At 50.2% G+C, this 19,898-nt stretch overlaps 1 protein-coding gene across 6 annotated transcripts in view; it reads left to right on the top strand.

Moving 5' to 3' along the window:
- CUX1 (cut like homeobox 1) overlaps positions 1-19,898 on the top strand; it is a 349,582-nt gene that overhangs the window by 302,885 nt on the left and 26,799 nt on the right. Inside the window, exons 21-23 of one of the 6 annotated variants that reach the window (XM_068968696.1) lie at positions 3,516-3,818; positions 6,626-6,814; positions 13,815-14,079. The exons of the other annotated variants lie outside the window; for them this stretch is intronic. Of the exons in view, the coding sequence (XP_068824797.1) occupies positions 3,516-3,818; positions 6,626-6,814; positions 13,815-14,079 (757 nt within the window). The remainder of the gene's footprint in view (positions 1-3,515; positions 3,819-6,625; positions 6,815-13,814; positions 14,080-19,898) is intronic. 6 annotated transcript variants of the gene reach the window in all.

Below are 19,898 nucleotides of genomic sequence, written 5' to 3' on the forward strand. Positions count from 1 at the left end.
CATCCCACGTTCAGTACCTTAGTGCCAAGCCCAGGGCTCCTCCGTTTGTGTGTGTGTGTCTGTGTTTTTGGCCTTGCTTAAATTATCTTTATGTAATTAAAGAGAAGAGCACAAAACCTTGTTCTTTCAAAAAGTATCGTTTTCATCAGAGAGCTTGATTTGCTAATTTTTGGAAAAGAAAAGCGGTATTTCTCCTCTGTTGACGGTGTTTCTTCTCTCAAATGGTGAGTCATCGGGCACTGGTCCTCCTGCCACTGAGGGGCCCCCACCCCTGGCTCCTCACCAGGGGGCGATGGGACCTGCTTGATGGATCTGATTTTGTGGTGCTGACCAAAAGTAGCTTTCTAGTCAAACAAATGACTTTGCAGTGTGATGTTCTGAGCGTATGGATTCATGATGTATCCAGGGGTCTGTTTCCTGTCGCCTCTTGTCCCTTTCGCTCCAAAAAAACTTGGGCCAAATTCTGCTTCAGTGGCCAGAGACTACTGGCACCTGTATGTGCTGGTGAGCGATTCAGACACAGACTAAACTGTTCAGACGCAGACTCGGGACAGGGGTGCAGACACCAGCCCAGAGACTAGTGGCATCTGTGTGTGCTGGTGAGCGATTCAGACACAGACTAAACTGTGTTTAGATGCAGACTCGGGACAGGGGTGCAGATGCCAGCCCAGAGATTAGTGGCACCTGTGTGTGCTGGTGTGTGATTCAGACACAGACTTGGGACAGGGGTGCAGACACCAGCCCAGAGACTAGCGGCACCTGTGTGTGCTGGTGAGCGATTCAGACACAGACTCGGGACAGGGGTGCAGATGCCAGCCCAGAGTCTGTAGTGGCACCTGTGTGTGCTGGTGTGCGATTCAGACACAGACTCGGGACAGGGGTGCAGACACCAGCCCAGAGACTAGCGGCACCTATGTGTGCTGGTGAGCGATTCAGACACAGACTCGGGACAGGGGTGCAGATGCCAGCCCAGAGACTGTAGTGGCACCTGTGTGTGCTGGTGTGCGATTCAGACACAGACTCGGGACAGGGGTGCAGACACCAGCCCAGAGACTAGTGGCACCTATGTGTGCTGGTGAGCGATTCAGACACAGACTCGGGACAGGGGTGCAGATGCCAGCCCAGAGACTGTAGTGGCACCTGTGTGTGCTGGTGAGCGATTCAGACACAGACTAAACTGTGCTTAGACATAGACTCAGGACAGAGGTGCAGATGCCAGCCCAGTACATTCCAAGGCCCAGTGGGGTTTTGGCCTTGGTTGGGAAGGGGGGTTGCCCTTGTCTGCAGTCATGGTGGGGAGCACAGAGGGACACCGGTAACGTGCAGCGCACACCTCTGGTCAGTTCTTCCAGGGGGTTTTCCTGGCAAGAAATGCAGGAAGGCGAGTGGCTTTACTGAGGACACCTGAAAGAAAGAAACGTGCCTCCTCTCCAGCTACTCTGGGACCCACCGGCGCCCGAAAGGAAACCAGGGGCTGGTGCTTGGGAGGCGGCGCCAGGCGGCGTGTTCTCCAGGCAGCCATTGTTCCGACCTTGCTGTGGGTTAAAGGACACCAACCTGAGAAGAAATCTGTTTATCATGTGGGGAATTCGTGCCATCCTTGACAGTGTACAGTGAGCAAGATGGATGATCTGCCAAATTGGTCCCTCGCTTGGGTGAATCAGGGCAAATTTACAGTACAATTCCTCTGCTGCTTCAGATACAAAAATAACATTTTCCAGGTTTTATATCCAGTTGTACGATGACCTGGAGGTGAGCAGAGAGAAGAAATCCGATTTGTAGGGTTCAGATCGCCTTCAAGATTTATATGGACCGTTTCTGTCGTTTAACTCTGCCTCTTTCACATCTTTCACAAGCCAGTGTTTGGTTTTTTATTTTTAACCTGATTTTCCATGTTGAGCACACAGCTTTATGTGATGGTAGAACTCGGTACTGGTTGAGGACAATAGATGGGTTTATTGCAGTTATTTTATTTGGGATTTTATCTTTCTAGGTATTTTTACAAAATATCTCTTGTACTTGGAATACATTTCAAGAGGATGGAATACACTTTCCATCCTCTTGAATTCAGAATAGGTTGTTACCCTGGATATCATATGTCCGGTGAAGGACACTCCAGGTATATGATCTGTTAAAATTCAGTTATTGCAGGGATTTCCCCCCATAGTCCAGTGGTTGAGACATCACCTCCCAATGTGGTGGGCAGGGGGCGAGGCAGGGAAAAATGCAGGTTTGATCACTGGTTGGGGAGCTCAGATCCCACATGCCCTGAAAAAAAACCCGAAACATAAAGCAGAAGCAATATTTTGACAAATTCAATAAAGACTTCTTTTTTAATGGTACACATTAAAAAAAAAAAAACTTAATTCAGCTTTTCCTTGGTATTACATTTTCTTTAGTCAGGTCACGAGAATTTGGGGGTCGATGTGTGCTGGTATTCACTGCATGGCCTGGCCTCCGACACTGTTGTCTCTGGAGACGTGGAGCCCGCATGACAGGCTGGCCTGGCCCCTCACCCGTGATGCCGCGGGGTCTCACCATGTGCCCATTCCCAGTGGGGAGGAGAGACGGGGGGAGAAACTGCATCCAGACTCCAAGCCAAAGGCAGGCTTTACCCTGGGGGTGGGACCGCAGTGCTCAGGCACTTTCATTTTGTCTACATTTGGAAATTAAGAGGCACGGAAGCCTTTATTCCTGGCATCCCCAAACTGGAATGGGTGTCAGGTTTTACAGGTAGTGCTGACAGAGGCCAGAAGGTACCACTCACCAACAGGGCACGGTGCCCTCCCCCTCACCAGGCACCTCCAAAGCCCCTTCTGAAGAAAGGAGAGCGTGGGGACCTGCCTACCCACACTGGCCCCGTCTCTTCCGGTCTCAGTGACCACCTGGCGTAGACAGACGAGAGCTGGGCTTTCAGAATCACATCCTGGGGTCTGACAGAGAGCCGGGTGGGTGTTCCTCTTCCTTCCCTTCTCTCCGTGGTCACTGTGGCGCCCTCCGGGATCATAGTGAGAACGAACCTGGGGTCCTGCAGCCAAGGCCTTAGGTCTCTTCTTCAGGGTTTTCATCATTGTGGTGACCGCACATTGCAGAGAGCCCTCACTTAAAATAATATGTCCATTCACTTTGTGCTGGAAATTATGGATAAAATAAATACTCAAATTATAATATAGCCAAGATGCTTCTGAATTATAGAATTAAGGGGTTCTGTGGGAAGGAAGTCATGACAGTGATTAATAGGGCATCCTTTTTTTAACAGAATGCCCTTTATTGAGTCTTCAGAAACATACTGTTTAAACCCCTGCTTTTACTTCTTTCACTGTTGTTATTTTTATTTCTTTAATACAGAAAATAAAAGGTTAATTCTCAGTCACAATTCATTTGGACCCATAGACTGCCATACTGTCTCCTTTTTATACAGAAGTCTACTTAGTAATTCCTAGATAAGGAAAAGAGGTGCGTGTGGGGGAAAACCTCCATTCTCAGCCTTGGGTTTCTGCGTGCTCTAATTCCAGAAAGCACTCCAAAGACCTCCGCCAGCTGCAGCCCTGCACCCGAGTCACCCATGAGCTCCAGCGAGTCAGTGAAGAGCCTGACTGAACTGGTCCAGCAGCCCTGCCCCCCCATCGAGACGAGTAAGGATGGCAAACCCCCAGAACCCAGCGACCCGCCCGCCTCGGACTCCCAGCCCGCCACCCCGCTGCCTCTCTCCGGACACTCAGCGCTCAGCATTCAAGAGCTGGTGGCCATGTCTCCAGAGCTGGACACCTACGGCATCACCAAGAGGGTCAAGGAGGTGTTGACCGACAACAACCTCGGTAGGTTCCCTCCCCGGCTGCTAAGTCAAGAGGCGGCAGGCCGTTTCCTGTTGGGGGTTCTCAGGAGGAGTGGGTGGAAGGGGCCTCAGGCTTGGCCAGCCAAAGGGTTTAAACGTTCCCAGGCTACCTACGGGAACCTAAAACGTCCTACAGTTGTGAGCACCAAGGGTTCGTAAGGGTGTTAGAAGTCTAAGGTCAGCCCCAGCCCACTCCTGCACCCCCACTGGGACCTCTTGGAAGACAGGCATGCCAGCCAGAGTCAACTTGGGCAGTGCAGTCTGACCACCAATTGCCCGGAGGCACTCTAAATCCTGGGGAGTGAGGGGGTTCAGAGCAGGGAAGAGTCAGCATGAGCCCAGCAGCATCTGGTTGGTGTCTCTGACCCAAAGTGGGGGCCAAATTAGCAAATTACAGACGAAGCAGGCAGCTTGGTCAAGACCCAGGCATCATCTTAACCTTTGACCTGGGATCTTGGCATATTCGTGTTCATGTGTTAGTCTCTCAGAGTCATAGCAGAATGTGTGTGTGTGTGTGTGTGTGCATTTTAAAGGGTGACAGTTAGTAGCTTTCTTCACGCTCTCAAATGTATCTGTGACTTCCAAAATGACTGAGAGCCACTGCTATGAAACCTCTAAAAGTAATACACATAATTTTCTGAAAATAATCACTTAATTCCCCCCAACACCCCTGTCCCAGTACAACGGGGTGGATCAAGCAAATAGTCACTAGCTATTCATATATATCCCTTTCCTGAACATAATAAGCTCCTTGGAATGAAATGAGATTGACTTGCCAGATTAGAATTAAGTAAAATTTATTTAAAACAACCACAGTAACAACAACAACAACAGATGGTAAGGGGGCTTCCCTGGTGGCCCAGTGGTTAAGAATCTGCCTTTCAGTGCAGGAGACATGGGTTCAGTTTCTCGTCAGGGAACTAAGATCCACATGCGCTGCAATGAAGACCCAGCACAGCCAAACTTTTTTTTAATCTTTTAATAAAAATTAAAAAAAAATTTTTTTTTAATGGTAAGGATCTGGGATGTTTATAAGCTAAACTGAGAGTTTGAAAAGCCGAAAAACCTCAGGTTTCCAAAATCAGTAAATGTTGGGGTTGGTAAAAATGTTACCGCTGCTAAGTCGCTTCAGTCGTGTCCAACTCTGTGCGACCCCATAGACGGCAGCCCACCAGGCTCCTCTGCCGTCCCTGGGATTCTCCAGGCAAGAACACTGGAGTGGGTTGCCATTTCCTTCTCCAGTGCATGAAAGTGAAAAGTGAAAGTGAAGTCACTCAGTTGTGTCCGACTGTTAGCAATCCCATGGACTGCAGCCTACCAGCTCCTCCATCCACGGGATTTTCCAGGCAAGAGTACTGGAGTGGGGTGCCATTGCCTTCTCCGGGTAAAAAATGTTAGGCTCAGTTAAAATGACTGATATCAAAAAAATTTATTTTCTCAAATCCAGAACTTTGCATGCAGTAAACTTTTACTTGGAGTCCCACTTCTTACAAAGCAGTGCTCTATTGACTACCCCGTGAGCGCAGCTGGGGGTGTTTCCCTCTCACAGATGGAGGATGTGAGCCAAAGAGGGAGTAAGCCAGTCATCAGGGTCACCCTCGGGCTTCCCAAGTGGCTCAGTGGTAACGAATATGCCTGCCAATGCAGGAGAATTGGGTTCGATCCCTGGGTCAGGAAGATCCCTTGGAGGAGGAAATGGCAATCCACTCCAATATTCTTGCCTGGAAAATCCCATGGACAGAGGAGCCTGGCGAGCTACAGTCTATGGGGTCGCAGAGTCGAACACGAGTGAGCACGCACACTGGGTCACCCCACACTGAGGGGCAGAGCCAATGTCATGGTCCGGAGGCTTTATGGTACCAGACCCCGGCCTCTGATCCCGGTCTCCACCTCCACTCGAAGTCCAGTGCCTTGCAGTCCTCCCGTCAGGTCTTTCCGGTTGTGTCTGGTTCTCGTCTGTGCCTTTCAAAGTGCTGGCCCCTCTTCACCTGCGACTGAATGGCTCTCAGAGAAGAGAAATCTTCCTTTCAAGCCTCTGATGAACACTGCAGACCTAACGCCAGTGTGCTCTCCAGAGCGCAGTACCCTCTGATCAGCCCAGGGGGCAGGCTACTTGAACTGCAGGGACAGACTTCAGAGCTGGAAATGGCCTGCTTGTCAGGAAAATAAAGCTGAGGAGCTCTTTCTCCTTCTCTTTCCTGCTGTGACCTTGGGTCAAGTGGCCTGTTTTCTCAGCAAGACCTGATAACCTTGCTAATCGTGAAAGGAGCCAGTGCAGACGGCCCCATTTGAGGCTCTGAAAGAGAGGTCGCCCCACGAGCTACTTAACCTCCCGAGCTCGGGTTTGGGATTAGCCACCTCTGATAGACGCAGCAGGTGTTGTGCGGGCCTTGGTTCATCCGAAACCCAAAGACTCCTTCTAGAGAAACCTTGTGCATAAGCAGCATGTAAGAGGAATACTGGCTCCATCACCCATGGAGGTCGTGACAAGTCTGGTTGAGGAAGTGCTTCTAAGAAGTGCTTGCTCAGGACTTCCTCAGTGGGCCAGTGGTTAAGACTCAGAGTTCCCAATGCAGGGGCATGGGTTAGATGCCTGGTCAGAGAGCTAAGATTCTGCATGCCACACAGCTTGGCAAAAAAAAAAAAAAAAAAACTGCTTTTGCTAAACCTGGGACTGATAAGACTCTGGGTCTTGAACCCCCATTTCTGATTTCACTATGACACCTACTTGTCCTGCCAGCTCCCTGAGTCTCAGCAATGACACCTCTCTTGGTTTTGTTCTTTCTCCAGGTCAGCGCTTATTTGGGGAGACCATCCTCGGACTCACCCAAGGCTCTGTCTCCGACCTCCTTGCTCGCCCCAAGCCCTGGCACAAGCTCAGTCTGAAGGGACGGGAGCCCTTTGTCCGGATGCAGCTGTGGCTGAATGACCCCAACAACGTGGAGAAGCTGATGGACATGAAACGGATGGAAAAGAAAGGTAACTTCCCGCCCCCGCCCCAGCCTGTTGCTTTCTCATTTATAAACCCACTGTTGCTGATGAGGGACACTGATCTTCACACTGAGCTGATGAGGGACACTGATCAATGACCAAGGAGCTGTAAGGCAGGGTGCAGGATATTTTGACAGTCCTCTGCAGATGAGTACCTAAAAGGACTGAAGAGATTTGTGTTTTTTTCTGCCTCAAGACCTGAACCCAAAGACATTTAGCATCGGAGGGCACTTTGATAATTCCTCAGTTGCCCTGGTGGCCAGTGTAGCTTTCTCTTCGAGAGAGTATAAGGCCACTTGGTGTTGGTTCTTTTGTTTTGCTGGGTGGGTGGGGTATTGCAGCATTTCATTGCACATGCACCATCACGGCAGGGCTTCCACATATTATCCTTTCGAAGAGATCGTTCAAAAATGCATTTGTAGGGCTTCCCTCATGGCTCAGTGGCAAAGAATCCACCTACCAGTACTGGAGACAAGCATTCGATCTCTGATCTGGGATGATCCCACGTGCAATGGAGCAACTAAGCCCGTACACCACAACTATCGAGCCTGTGCTCTAGAAGCTGGGAGCCGCAACTACTGAGCCCAAGGGCCACAACTACTGAAACCCAAGCACCCTATAGCCTCTGCTCCGGAACAAGAGAAGCCACCACAATGGGAAGCTTGTGCACCTGGAGAGTACCCCCTACTCACTGAAACTAGAGAAAGACACCACAGCAGAAACAAAGACCCAGCACAGCCAAAAATAAATAAATAAAATTATTTTTTAAAAAAAAAGATTAGCAAAAAGTATCCTATGAGAGCGTTATGAAGTTTACAGTGAGATGTTTTTTTTTTTTTTTAATGCATTTATAAATAAGAAAACTAGCTCAGAGAAGTTAGCTGTCTCCATGAAGGCTGCCTACCTGGAGGATGGCAGAGCAAGCTCCTGTAGAACAGACATCTCTCTTGCTGTTATGTTCTCCAGGCCTATAGAGGGTATGGCATCCCAGAGGGCTGAGAGCAGCTCCTTTCTCCAGACCCATCGAACCCCCCTCGATGCTGAGTGCAGTCTACAAATCCGAAGGGGTCTCCTTGGCGACAGAAAGGAACTCCTGCCCCATCTCATGGCTCACACTCCACATGCCGCCCCTCGAAAGGGACAGTCCTGGGTCGCCTGTAATGTGCCGACCAGGTGTGGAGAGTGGGCACCAGCTGCTGGTCTGGCTGCAGGAAGCTGTGACCCTGCCCATCAGTGTCTACAGGGGACCTCACTAGAGAGTGGGCATCACGACCACCCGTGGGACTATGCTGGCCCCATGCCTAACACGCCTGAGCTGGGTGATCATGGGGGAACCCAGGCTCCTACCCCCTGAACTCACCTCCAGCTGAAGCACCTCTGTCCTCACCAACCAGGAAAGGGCTCCAAGAAGACATGAGAATCTCTGGTGCTGGCTCTGTGGAGCTGGGCTCCAAGAAGACACAAGAGCCTCTGGTGCCAGTCCTCATGTGACCATAGAGCTTGCAGTTCCTAAGTGCCTCCTGTCTCCAGACACTGTGCCGAGACCTCATTCGGCCCACATCACTCCATCTCGTACAGATGTTGTTATCCAGGAAACATCAGGCTCCAGCATTATGAGACTTGCCTGATTTCAAGTTGGTGTAAGCAAGAACCCAGACTCTTGAGAGCCCCTTGAACAGTAAGGAGATCAAACCAGTCAATCCTAACAGAAATCAACCCTGAATATTCATTAGAAGGACTACGCTGAAGCTCCAATACTTTGGCCACCTGATGGGAATAGGTGACTCATTAGAAAAGACCCTGATAATGGGAAAGATTGAAGGCGGAGGAGAAGGGGACGACGGAAGATGAGAGGGGTAGATGGCATCACTGACATGAGTCTGAGCAAACTCTGGGAGATGGTGAAGGACAAGGAAGCCTGGCATGCTACAGTCCATGGGGTCACAAAGAGTCAGACAGGACTGAGCGACTGAACAACAACAAAACTTGGGCTGTCAGGCTTCACAGCCTATGCTCTCAGATTGTTCTGCTGCCCTGTGCCGAGTGCCAGCTATACCGGGACCACAAGCCTACACATTGGCTTCCATGCCAGCCAGGGCCATCTGGTGGACTCCTGTTCTACCTGCCCTCAATGGCCAGCCAAGGCCCTGCCACAGGCTGCAGCCATGGGCCAAGCTCCAGAGGCTTGGTGCTGTGTCACCCGCCCCAACAAAAACTTTTTCATTTTTTGTTCTGGGAAATTTCAGGCATAAATGTAGAGAGAATGGTATCATGAATCCAGTATATCCGTTTCGCGGTTTTAGCAACTCACCAGTGCTTGCCTAGGCAGCTTTAAAGCTGTGTGCCCTCTGTCAGAAGGCAGCACCCTCCTGACAGCCACCTCCTGAGCACAAGTCCTGGGCCCACCGCTCCCTGCTGTGCCCCTCCCTTCTGGGCCAGCAGAGCAGGACCTGGGCACCCCCAGACAGATCTCTGGGGGCCTCCTTAGCCGCCACCCATCTCCTGCACAGGCTGTCGGCGCCACCTTGTGTCACAGAAGAGTTACTGTTCCACTGGGCCCAGGCCCCTCTGCATCCCAAAGTCCCTAAGCAGCTGGGCCCTCTGTCTCTCACCCTAGCGGGGCTACTCACGGACCAGCCCCAGCAGGAGGCATCTGACCCCTCAGACACAACAGTGGGTGACCCTGTGCCCAGCACTTCCTGTGATTTCCATAGACTGTCAGTCACCCGCCCAACTCGAGGGGTCTGGCGGAACAGACCAGGCCCATTTCTTTCTGGCCTCTGACTCTTATCACATTCATTTTGGGAGGAGATTTGTCTCTCCATTGTCTGAGTTCTAATCATAGAATGGCACCTTAAGTAACTCCCTAGCCTAAGTTCCTGCATCTGTAACATGAAGAGAATATGTTCCGGCTGTAAGGATTAGAATGTACCTAGTATAACAACCAGCGCATTGAAGTGCTCAGTAATGAGAGTTATTAAAATAATTTGTATCCCTTTAAGATACGTGAAAATAAGCTGTGCCCCCATCTAAGCTAGGTTAAACATTCTGCGCCAGGCGGTGCAGGCTGCAGGGTTCCCTTGCAAGCCCTGCTCCCTCCTCTTCCGTGAAGCTCTGCTGCTTCTCCCTTCATTGCAGTCTTTCATTGCTCTCCTTTCCTTCTTGTAAACCCCTCTCTCTGCTCTAGTCTGCCCTCTGCTTTCTGTTCCCTTCATGAGACAGCCCTGAACCAACCTGTTCACATAGTTCCAAGCACATGCACGCAAACACGCACACAGCCTCAGCCAGCTGGAGGGCTGAGCCGCCCTCCCTGAAGGCTACTGAGGGGCCCTGACAGTCCTCTGTGACCCTTCAGACCTGAGTGTCAGTGCTGCTGAAGCTCCCAGGCTTCCTGTGGCGCCCGTGGACGCAGCCCAGCCCTGCTCCTGCACCCTGACCAGGGGGTGGGGGCTCTAGCCACCATCTGGCCAGGTGGGACAGGCACAGGGCTGCCCAGAACAGACTTAGGTCAACCTCAGTTCTGACACTTACTAGCCATGTGACCTCCGGCAAATCACTGAACTTCTCTAGGCTTCAGCTTTCCCATCTGTAAACAGGGATGTCACTGGTCTCTCTCCCATAGCATAACTATGAAGAGTAGGTGACAGATGTTAGCCGCTGATGCTGCTGCTGCTGCTGCTGACAGACACTGCTCTCCAGACCACTCCATGCGGTCTCAATTTAATAACACTTTTTCATATTCCATTGGGACTTCCCAGGTTACACTAGTGGTAAAGAACCCGCCTGCCAATGCAGGAGACTTGGATTCGATCCCTGGGTTGGGAAGATCCCCTGGAGAAGGAAATAGCAACCCACTCCATTATTCTTGCCTGGAAAATCCCATGAACAGAGGAGCCTGGCGGGCTGCAGTCCACGGGGTCCCAAACTCGGACGTAACAGCGCATGCACACACACACACTCATATCCCATCAGTTTAAGGAAATGGCAACCCACTCCAGTATCCTTGCCTGGAAAATCTCATGGACAGAGGAGCCTGGTGGACTGCAGTCCATGGGGTCGCAGAGTCGGGCACGACTGAGCGACTAACACTAACACGAACACTAAGGAGTTTTCAGACCATATTCCAAATTCACTAGAATGACCTCTGTGGAGGATTCATTGGATCAAGAAATCCAAACAGTTCTTAACCTAAAGCATAGTGATTAACACCATATAACCTCAGAGAGGAGCAGACGAAGCACAGACAGCCCTGGTACAGCAGATAACTCAGAACCCAGGCGTCACCCCATTTGCCTTGCAGCCCACTCTGCACACCCTCAGGTGACAGTCGCACCCGAGTCCCTGAGCCTGCTCTTAGCCAGCTCCACACCGCTGCTCCTAACCCTTACTCCACAGTGAAGACATGAACAGCGTATGTCCACCCCTCACCTTCCCCCAGCCGCTGTGCCTTCTGGGGCAGGCTGAGAGGTCCTGAGCTCTGCTCCAGCCACTCCTCCATTCCTGGATCAGGCCCCACCTCCTCCAAGATCTGAAAGTCCTACAGGCTTTCTCAAAGCTCCTTCTCTTCTCCGTCCCCCAACTTCTCGCTCACTCCCTACATTTTTTCAAGACTGTGGCCCATGGATCACTGCTTTCCTCCAAGCCCATGTGCTGCCTCATCCAGGGGAGTGTTATGACCCCTCTGACCTGTCCAGCACCCAAGCCGCAAGGAGTTTGACCCCCTCAGCCCTCAGTTCCCCAAATTTCATCATCACCCATAACTGCTCTGTCTCTCAAAGCTTAAATTCAGGTGCCTCCTCACTGATCCGTCCATCTTTCCACATTTGTCTGTTCATCCCAGTGGCCCCAGACGGCCTCCCGAGCTGGGATAGCCCCTCCCAGGCTCCCCCTGAGCAGCACACCCTCTCCTGCTCTCTCTCCTTCCCCAGACCCCCTGAGCCCCACTGGCTGCAGCGCTCTATCACACAACTCTCCACTCTTCACCCTTCTGCAAACCCCGGCCTGGGGGCAGCGTCCTGCCCGTCTTCACACAGAATCATCCTTGGCACCTGGGCCCCACAAGGGTTGGTGCCACCTCAGATCCATTTCTCCCGTTTCAGCAGGGTCCTCTGTGCTTCCCCCCGCCCCCACCATCCCTCCCCTCCACCCCCCACCACCGCCTCCCACCTGCCTCTCTCCAAGACTCTGTTCCCAGCTCTTCAGAGCTGCCTTTCCTCCTGCCTTCGTACTTCATGAAGAAAACCAAGGCCATCAACCCTCCCCACCTCAGTCCCTATAAGAGTGTTTGGGTGTCCACCCCCATTTCCCTCCCTCCCTCCCGCCCGCTCCTGGCCCATCTCACACACCCCACCTGGAACACCAGCTCTCTGTCTCCCCGCCTCTCAGCTCCCTCTCGTCTTTAAAGGCCCACCGTCAACCCTGGACTTCCCTTCTAGAAGCCGTCCCATGTCTCACTCCTCCTTTACAGTCCGGCTTCTTAGAATAGTGACTCCTGCCCACTGCCTCCGTTCTCTCACCTCCTGCTCACTGTTAGGCCCGCTGCAGTCTGGCTTCTCTCACAACTCCGCTCTATCTGCTCACCACGGTCTCCACTTTCGCCCTAATCACTAGCACCAGGACATCCTGGATCCGTGTCGGATTTTGCTTCTGTAGCACTGACTCGGGGACCCCCCTCCCCACTCGTCTCTTCCTCACCACCATCTCCTGGTTGGCCTCCCGTCCCTCTGCGTCCTTCACGGCCGCTGCTTCCTGCTTATCCTCTGCATATGAGTGTTTCCAGGATTCCTTCTCTGCCCTTCTCTGTCCGTCAGTTCCTCAGGGTCACTGACTTTGCTACAAGTTCTATTCTAGTGGTCCCAGGTTCCTCTCTCTGGCTTAGACCATTCTTCTGAGCTTCACACCTGTCTTTCTAACTGCTACAGACCATCTCGTTGTGGATGACCCAGAGAGCCCTCAGACTCCACGTTTCCAAGATGACCCCTCATCTTCTCCTGTTAATCTGTTCCTCCCATGGTACCCAGTCCAGAGACACCAGCGCCCCCTTCACCTCCCAGGCCTGAGGCCAGGGAGCTGTCCCCAGCTCCGTCTGCTCCGGTCCCTCACTGAGTCGGTCCCCAAGCCCCATCAGTTCTGCCCCTCACAGTGAAACCATCCGTGTGCTTTTCTCCAGCCCCGTCACCATTGCCTTTGTCTACATCTCTAGCCTCCTTCCCTCCCCACTGAGCATCTTCCCTCCAGTCCTTCCCTCTCCGTCCATCCTCCAAGCCACTGCCAGGGCAGCCTTTCAGAAACAGAGAGCTCATCACTTCATTCCCTTTATTGAATCTTTGTGTCTCTTCCCCCTGCTTTCAAGATAAAGTCCAAACTTGGAGCCTCCCCTGGCGCCCCATCTCTCCAGCTTTAGGTCCAGCATCTCCACCCCCCCTCCCCCACATGCACCCACACGACACACTCTGACCGTCCTGTTTCCTACCTGTGTCTCTGCACACACTATTCCTGCTTTCTGGAGTGGCCTCCTGCTGTCTGCTATCTCACTGCCAGTTTTTTTCTGCTTAATCCCTCTTTGTCCTTCAAGATGCAATTCAAACATCATGTCCCCTGGTTGCCTCCCCCGTGCCCTCCCCAGGCAGGGCTGAGTACTCCCCCTCAGAGCCCCCCTCCATGGGGTGCCTGTGTGCCCTCCCTCATCACACCCCGCTGGGGTCAACTCTCTGTATAGCTCTCGGTGTCCCCACTGAACCATGAGTCACGCAGGGACACACAGGGACCTCCCGTTACAGCAGAGCAGGTCCTTGATGAGTGTGTGTTGGGTTTCAGAACGGTTCTAGTCCAAGTGTTTTGAGATGCTCTCAGAAGAGCAGGGAGCTGCCGCGACCCATGCAGAAGTAGCCGGGAGTGGATGGTGTGCCGTGGAGCTGGGGTGTTGGGCAGCCTGGGCGGGTCTCCCCGCTGGGCCCGCCCCTCAGTCTGACGTCTCTCCCTCCCTCAGCCTACATGAAGCGGCGGCACAGCTCGGTCAGCGACAGCCAGCCCTGCGAGCCCCCGTCCGTTGGCATCGACTACAGCCAGGGCGCCAGCCCCCAGCCCCAGCACCAGCTGAAGAAACCCCGAGTAGTGCTGGCCCCCGAAGAGAAAGAAGCTCTGAAAAGAGCATATCAGCAAAAGCCATACCCATCACCAAAAACCATCGAAGAACTCGCCACCCAGCTCAACTTGAAAACCAGCACTGTCATCAACTGGTTCCACAATTACAGGTACGGTCCTGCTCTCAGCCCAGTCAGTCACAGCTCTGCAGGAATGCACGTCCAGCCCTCAGGAAGAGACCAGCCATTCACTGTGCATGGGAGGGCATTCTGGGGGCTGAGGACTTGCTATTCAGTCAGTTAGGTGGCTTTTTCTTTGTATTGGCCTTTTAAACTCCCAAAGATAGAGAGTCGTACAGGTAGAGACAATCCATGTCTTCTGTAACCAGAAAAAGTCTCCTCTGAGTGCCATCAGTTAAAAGGTAGAGTGTATGGGACTTCCCTGGCGGTCCAGTGGTTAAGACTCTGTGCTTTCAGTGCAGGGAGTGCAGGTTCAATTCCTGGTTGGGGAACTAAGATCCCACATGTTATGCAGCATGACCAAAAAAAAAAAAAAAAAGTTGAAAGAAAAGGGGAGAGTGTAGTCATTCTTGGTTCCACAATAGTGAGCGTGTATCTAGTGATTTTCTTATGCTTTCTCAAGGTCTTTTCTAGTGGTGTTTTCCAAATTAGTTTGATTCATTTTGTAATTAAATAAATGAAATAGTGTAAGACCCTTTCTCTTGGGAAAGTCATGAGTTCTTGAAGATTTATTGATCATCTACTAGGTCCACAGACACTGAGCTACGGGTTTTAACTAGCACTGTATCACTTGATCCTCACAACTATATAAGATACAGTCCTGACCACATTTTATGGATGAGAACATAAAGCTCAGAGGGGTTAACTAACTTACCTGAGCAGGGAAGGGCCCAGCATACTCCTGCAGAAAAGGGGACCGGATAAAATGTTTGGATTTGATAGTGGAAATCCACTGACAGGTAATGAATTGTTGATCTCCCATATAACCAAGACTCCCTGCTGCTAGGAACAGAGACTTCTCAGTGGTCTGATGGAGAATCAGGCCCATTGAATGCCGTGTACATGGCCATCTCAATCGCTGGTTCCTGTCAGAACATCATTTTCTCTCTGGCTCAGCAGAACGGGATAGGTGCTCCTGGTGATACCAAGGTGACAGGTGCTCGTGGAGAGCCAGTGTCGGTAAGCAGCAGGCAACAGACGATCGCAGACAGCCAGGGGCTAGAGGGAGGAGTTGTGTCTCAAAGTGGGCCCTGCCTTATCAGATAGGCTCTGCTGGAATTTCTGATAGGGCCCAGCGAAACTTCCAGGTTCTGAACAAACTGGAAAATGCTTAAATATTAGATGGGAGCCAAAATAATACCTTTATCACCAATGAAGGCTATGTGTGAGAGCCAAATAGAGCTACTGCTGCCACTGCTTAGTCAGTTCAGTCGTGTCTGACTCTGTGCGACCCCACTGACTATACCCTGCCAGGCGCCTCTGTCCATGGGACTCTCCCAAGAGTACTGGAATAGGTTGCCATGTTCTCCCCAAGGGGATCTTCCCAACCCAGGGATTGAACCCGGGTCTCCTGCATTGCAGGCAGATTCTTTACCACTGAGCCACCAGGGAAGCCCGATAGACCTGCTACCTGACTCTTAAAACCAGGCCAGTTTATCCATCAAGGCAGCACTGGCCCCAGGCAGGCCTCACCATGTGTGGGCTAGCTCCCAAGAAGACAAAGAAAGTACATGAGCTGAGCACAACCAGCTTATTCACTCCTAAATTTACCGATCAGATAAAACCAGAGGCAGAGCGAGGTCAGCAGTTACAAGAGTGGCGCTCCCTCTACACGGAAGGAAACTTCAAGAGCAGTGAACAAGTACAGTGAAGGCGAGTGAATGGAAACGTGGGCAGAGGTTCCCCAGAGCCTCTCCTTGCCAGGTGTTATGCAATCCTGTTTTCACTTTCCAGACACAGAGGTGCATTTGAATGTGCACTTTCGAGTCTTCTTCAAGTCACATCCAATTTAATGAAGTATCCTAACCCTGGACAGGAGGGGCATGAAGCTGTAGATTGCTGAAAATCTGGGTAAAGGAGCTGTCAGTCATACAAAGCATCCCCGCCCTGCTGGGAGTCACCTTTTCCCCAGATCTCCCTGCAGGCCTCAGTTGAGAGGCAGTCGCTGCCTCCTGGCCAGGGCACACACTCTCCAGGTTTCCCAGCTGGCCTCCTGACCCCTATGGAAATGCCATCACATGATGGTCAGCTGGTCATTGTGGAGATGCCTGATTTGAGCATTTAAACAAATCCAACTATAGAGAAGGCGGAGATGGGAAGAAGAGCCATGGAACCTCAAAGCGTAGTCATGAGCTCAGATCCAGACCTAGAGTAGATGGATGCTCAATAAATGCTGTCAAATACACTCCACAACAAAGCAGGCTGGTAAGTCAAGTGGTAGAACCAAGGGCAGAGATCAGTCTCAGCTGCAGAAATCTGGATAAATATCCTAGAAGAGGTATGATGTGTGTAGGGTGTTGAAAGAACTGAACTAGAGAAGAATTTTATAAGTCACAGAACAGGTTGGTAAAAAGTGGCATAGGTCACTAGGAGTGGCATAAAGCCCAAAGAATGGAAGTCCCTCACCTAAGGCCACCCAAAGGAAAAGTGCAAAGATTCCAGCTGAGCCGGCGTTCTCTCCACGGCTTCAGCTCTCCCCTTAAATGCTCAGGACAGACCAGCTCCCCTGGTAGGTCCCATAGCACTCCACGTAAGGATGAGCATACAGCAGCACTCAGCACACAGGGGCTGAATGTATTTAATTCCTAAACAAGAAAGCCGTTTCTTTCTCTTTTTTTTTATTGTTTATTTGTTTGGGGCTGGGCTGGGCCTTCGTTGTAGTGAGCAGGCTCTTTGTTGCTGTCTGTGAGCTTTCTCTAGTTGTGGGGTGTGGTCTCTAGTGCGCCTGGGCTTCAGTAGTTGTAGCATAGGGGGCTGGTTGCCCTACAGCATATGAGATCTTAGTTCTTGGACCAGGGATCAAACCTGTGTCCACCTGCTTTGGCAGGCAGATTCTTAACCACTGGAGCACCAGGGAAATCCCTTCTTTTTTTTTTCAAGATATTTTTATTACTTGGTAGTAAGGATTTTTTTATAAAGATTAGAAATATAGGAAAACCTAAAACCATCTAGTAAAAATAGCTATATTTGACTATATGAGAGCAGAAAATGACAGGATTAAAGATATCACAAAGTCCCAAAACAAACACAGCAGACTGGGAAAAAGTGAATATTTTACAATACATGTAATAAAGTGTTCCTATGTCCATTTTTATAGGAATTGATTTTTAAAATCCTACTGAACAATTAGTAAAGAATATGAATAGGCATTTCACAGGAAAACAGACAGCCACTGCTAATATATGAAAAATTGATCAATTAGATTAATAGTTTAGAAATCTAAAATAAAAACAACATTCTACTTTTTTGTTACCACTTGGCAAATCTTTGAAAGTGTCCTAGTATCTGGTGAAGATGCAGAAAAGTGGCAGAAATATAGTATTTGTAGGGGAGTGGATTATTACTAATAATTTAGAAAGTAATTTTACAGTTTCTATTAAAATTAAATAAGCACAGATCTTTTGGCCCAGCCATCTCACTTTTGAGATTTTTATCCTAGAGAAATAATACACCAATTTTTAAGGACCTGTGATCAAAAAGGCAGTTTCTTAGGTTCTTTCCGCAGGAGTTAAACAGAAGTTGATTTCATTTCTTCTGCACCACTCGAACCCTTAGGGAGTAAATGCTTGGGGTTGATTTTTACCCCCATCAAAAAATAAACAAAACTTTACTTCCTCTTCTTTTCTCTAAGGCCATCAGAAGCATTCTAAGGTGACCGTTTACCCAGGAACACCAGAACAACATAGCCCAGGACACCTGGTCTCCTGGAGAACAGGTCTACCCAGCAGAAACTCTTCCAAGCCCTAAAAGCCACAGCATCCTCTCAGCCTTGCATGACTTGTCTGAGAACCAGATTTGCTTCTGGGACCTGGTCTTTCTAGACCAAAAGATAATCTTCCTCAGGGACTCAGGGTCTAGTCTAGGCTGAGAAGGGTGATGCCTCTTATCTGCTAAGCACATAACATGTGCCAGTCCCTGAGCCAAGAACTTTATAGATGTTATTTCATATTTCCTCCCACCTGCAGTCAAATTCAGAGCTGCCAGCCCCATTTTACACATCATACATGTAAATGTTTAAACATCATACATGTCATTCTAGCCAGTGAGGGTCACAGCCTCGATCCCAGGTCTTGGACATAAAGTTGTCTCTCCCGGTCCCTCGGCCCTTCTGTCTCAGCCTTAGCACTTATAACAAGGACTTTGTCATTCAGAAGGCAGCTGGGTGGTAAAAACAGAAAAATAGTTCCTTTTTATTTGGTCTACTTTGTGTCCTGTATTTAATATTTCATCATGGTGATCTAGTGGTTAAGACCTGATCCTGCCACTGCAAGGGGGCTTGGGTTCTGTCCCTGATTGGGAAACTAAGATCCCACATGCCGTGCGGCATAACCAAAAAGAAAAAACGACAACCAAAAAACCCAACATTTAGTAATAACATCTCTGCAAGGAAGACACTATTCTCCATACTTTTCTGATAAGAAAACTGAAGCACAGAGAGCTTAAGGAATTTGTCCAAGTTTTGTAGCTAGTAATGACAAGCCAGATTTCAAACCCAGGTTTGCCTGGTTCCAAAAAGCCTATGCTCCATTTTGGGCCAGGCTGCCCCTGGGACTTCCAGTTAGTCCATGATGGACCTGTGGCCTGGATAAGACCAAACCCTTAGCTGCCCATCTAGCCTTCCCCACCCAGGGTGGAATGGGATTGAGTGTTCACCCTAGTGAGTATTTTTTAGCTGTTAAAGCGCTTGAAGTCCAGCAAAGTGCAGGTTCATCCTCCTAGCAAAGTGCCCAGGGATCTGTTGATGGGAATTACCATTTCACAGGCTCCCAAAGTAACCCCCAGGAAGGAGGAAAGTCTTCCATTACCTCCTGGGAACTTCTAGGGGGACTTCAGGACCTCCCTCTGCAGCTTTGGCTCAGGGATCATCTTCAGGACAAGGGTCAAAGTTCACCCTTTGTATGGAGCAAAAAATTGTGTAGCAGATAACCATAACCTGACTTGTGATATACTGGACTAAACTATAGCCGAATTCTCCCTGGCTCCAACCTCCCTACATCCAGCACAGGACCTGGCATACCATGGGTTCTCAAAAAATGTCACCTTTATTGAGTTATACACACTGCAGAAAATATCTTCACGCATGCCTGACCCCAGGGCTTTCTGCAGGCCCAGTTTCTGTAAGACACTGGACTTGGTGCTAATTTCCCTGAAGATGCTTTTCCACTGACAATTGGCTTGTGATCAGAGGTTTTTAGGAAGAAACACCTGGAGAGACTTCTGATCGAACCCAGTACTGTGAGCACGATAGGAAGAGAAATTCTGACACAAAACAAAAGATTTAACAAAAGCCCTTTCATGACATCACCAAGGGCTCCAAAACAGGGAAGGGCTGGGCCCTTCTGTAGCTGTTTCCTTCGGACCTGACAAAGTAGTGAAGCACACTTTCCATTGTAGGCTGTAAAGTAAAGTAAAGTTCGCTCAGTCGTGTCCGACTCTTTGCGACCCCATGGACTGTAGCCCACCAGGTTCCTCCGTCCATGGGATTTTCCAGGCAAGAATGCTGGAGTGGGTTGCCATATCCTTCTCCAGGAGATCTTCCCAACCCAGGGTTCGAACCCAGGTCTCCCGCGTTGTAGGCAGACACTTTACCATCTGAGCCACCGGGGAAGTCTGAACTTGTAGGCTGAACTCAGCTTAATTAAAACATGGTGGATGTGTTGGAGCACATATTTGGCCTCCCTCCTGATTGGTCAAAAGTTACCCATCCTTGGTCATCTTTTAGAGGATGGAATTAGTTGAAATTTAATCAC

The sequence above is a fragment of the Capricornis sumatraensis genome, chromosome 3 (genome assembly GCF_032405125.1).
Source record: "Capricornis sumatraensis isolate serow.1 chromosome 3, serow.2, whole genome shotgun sequence".
NCBI lineage: Eukaryota > Metazoa > Chordata > Mammalia > Artiodactyla > Bovidae > Capricornis > Capricornis sumatraensis.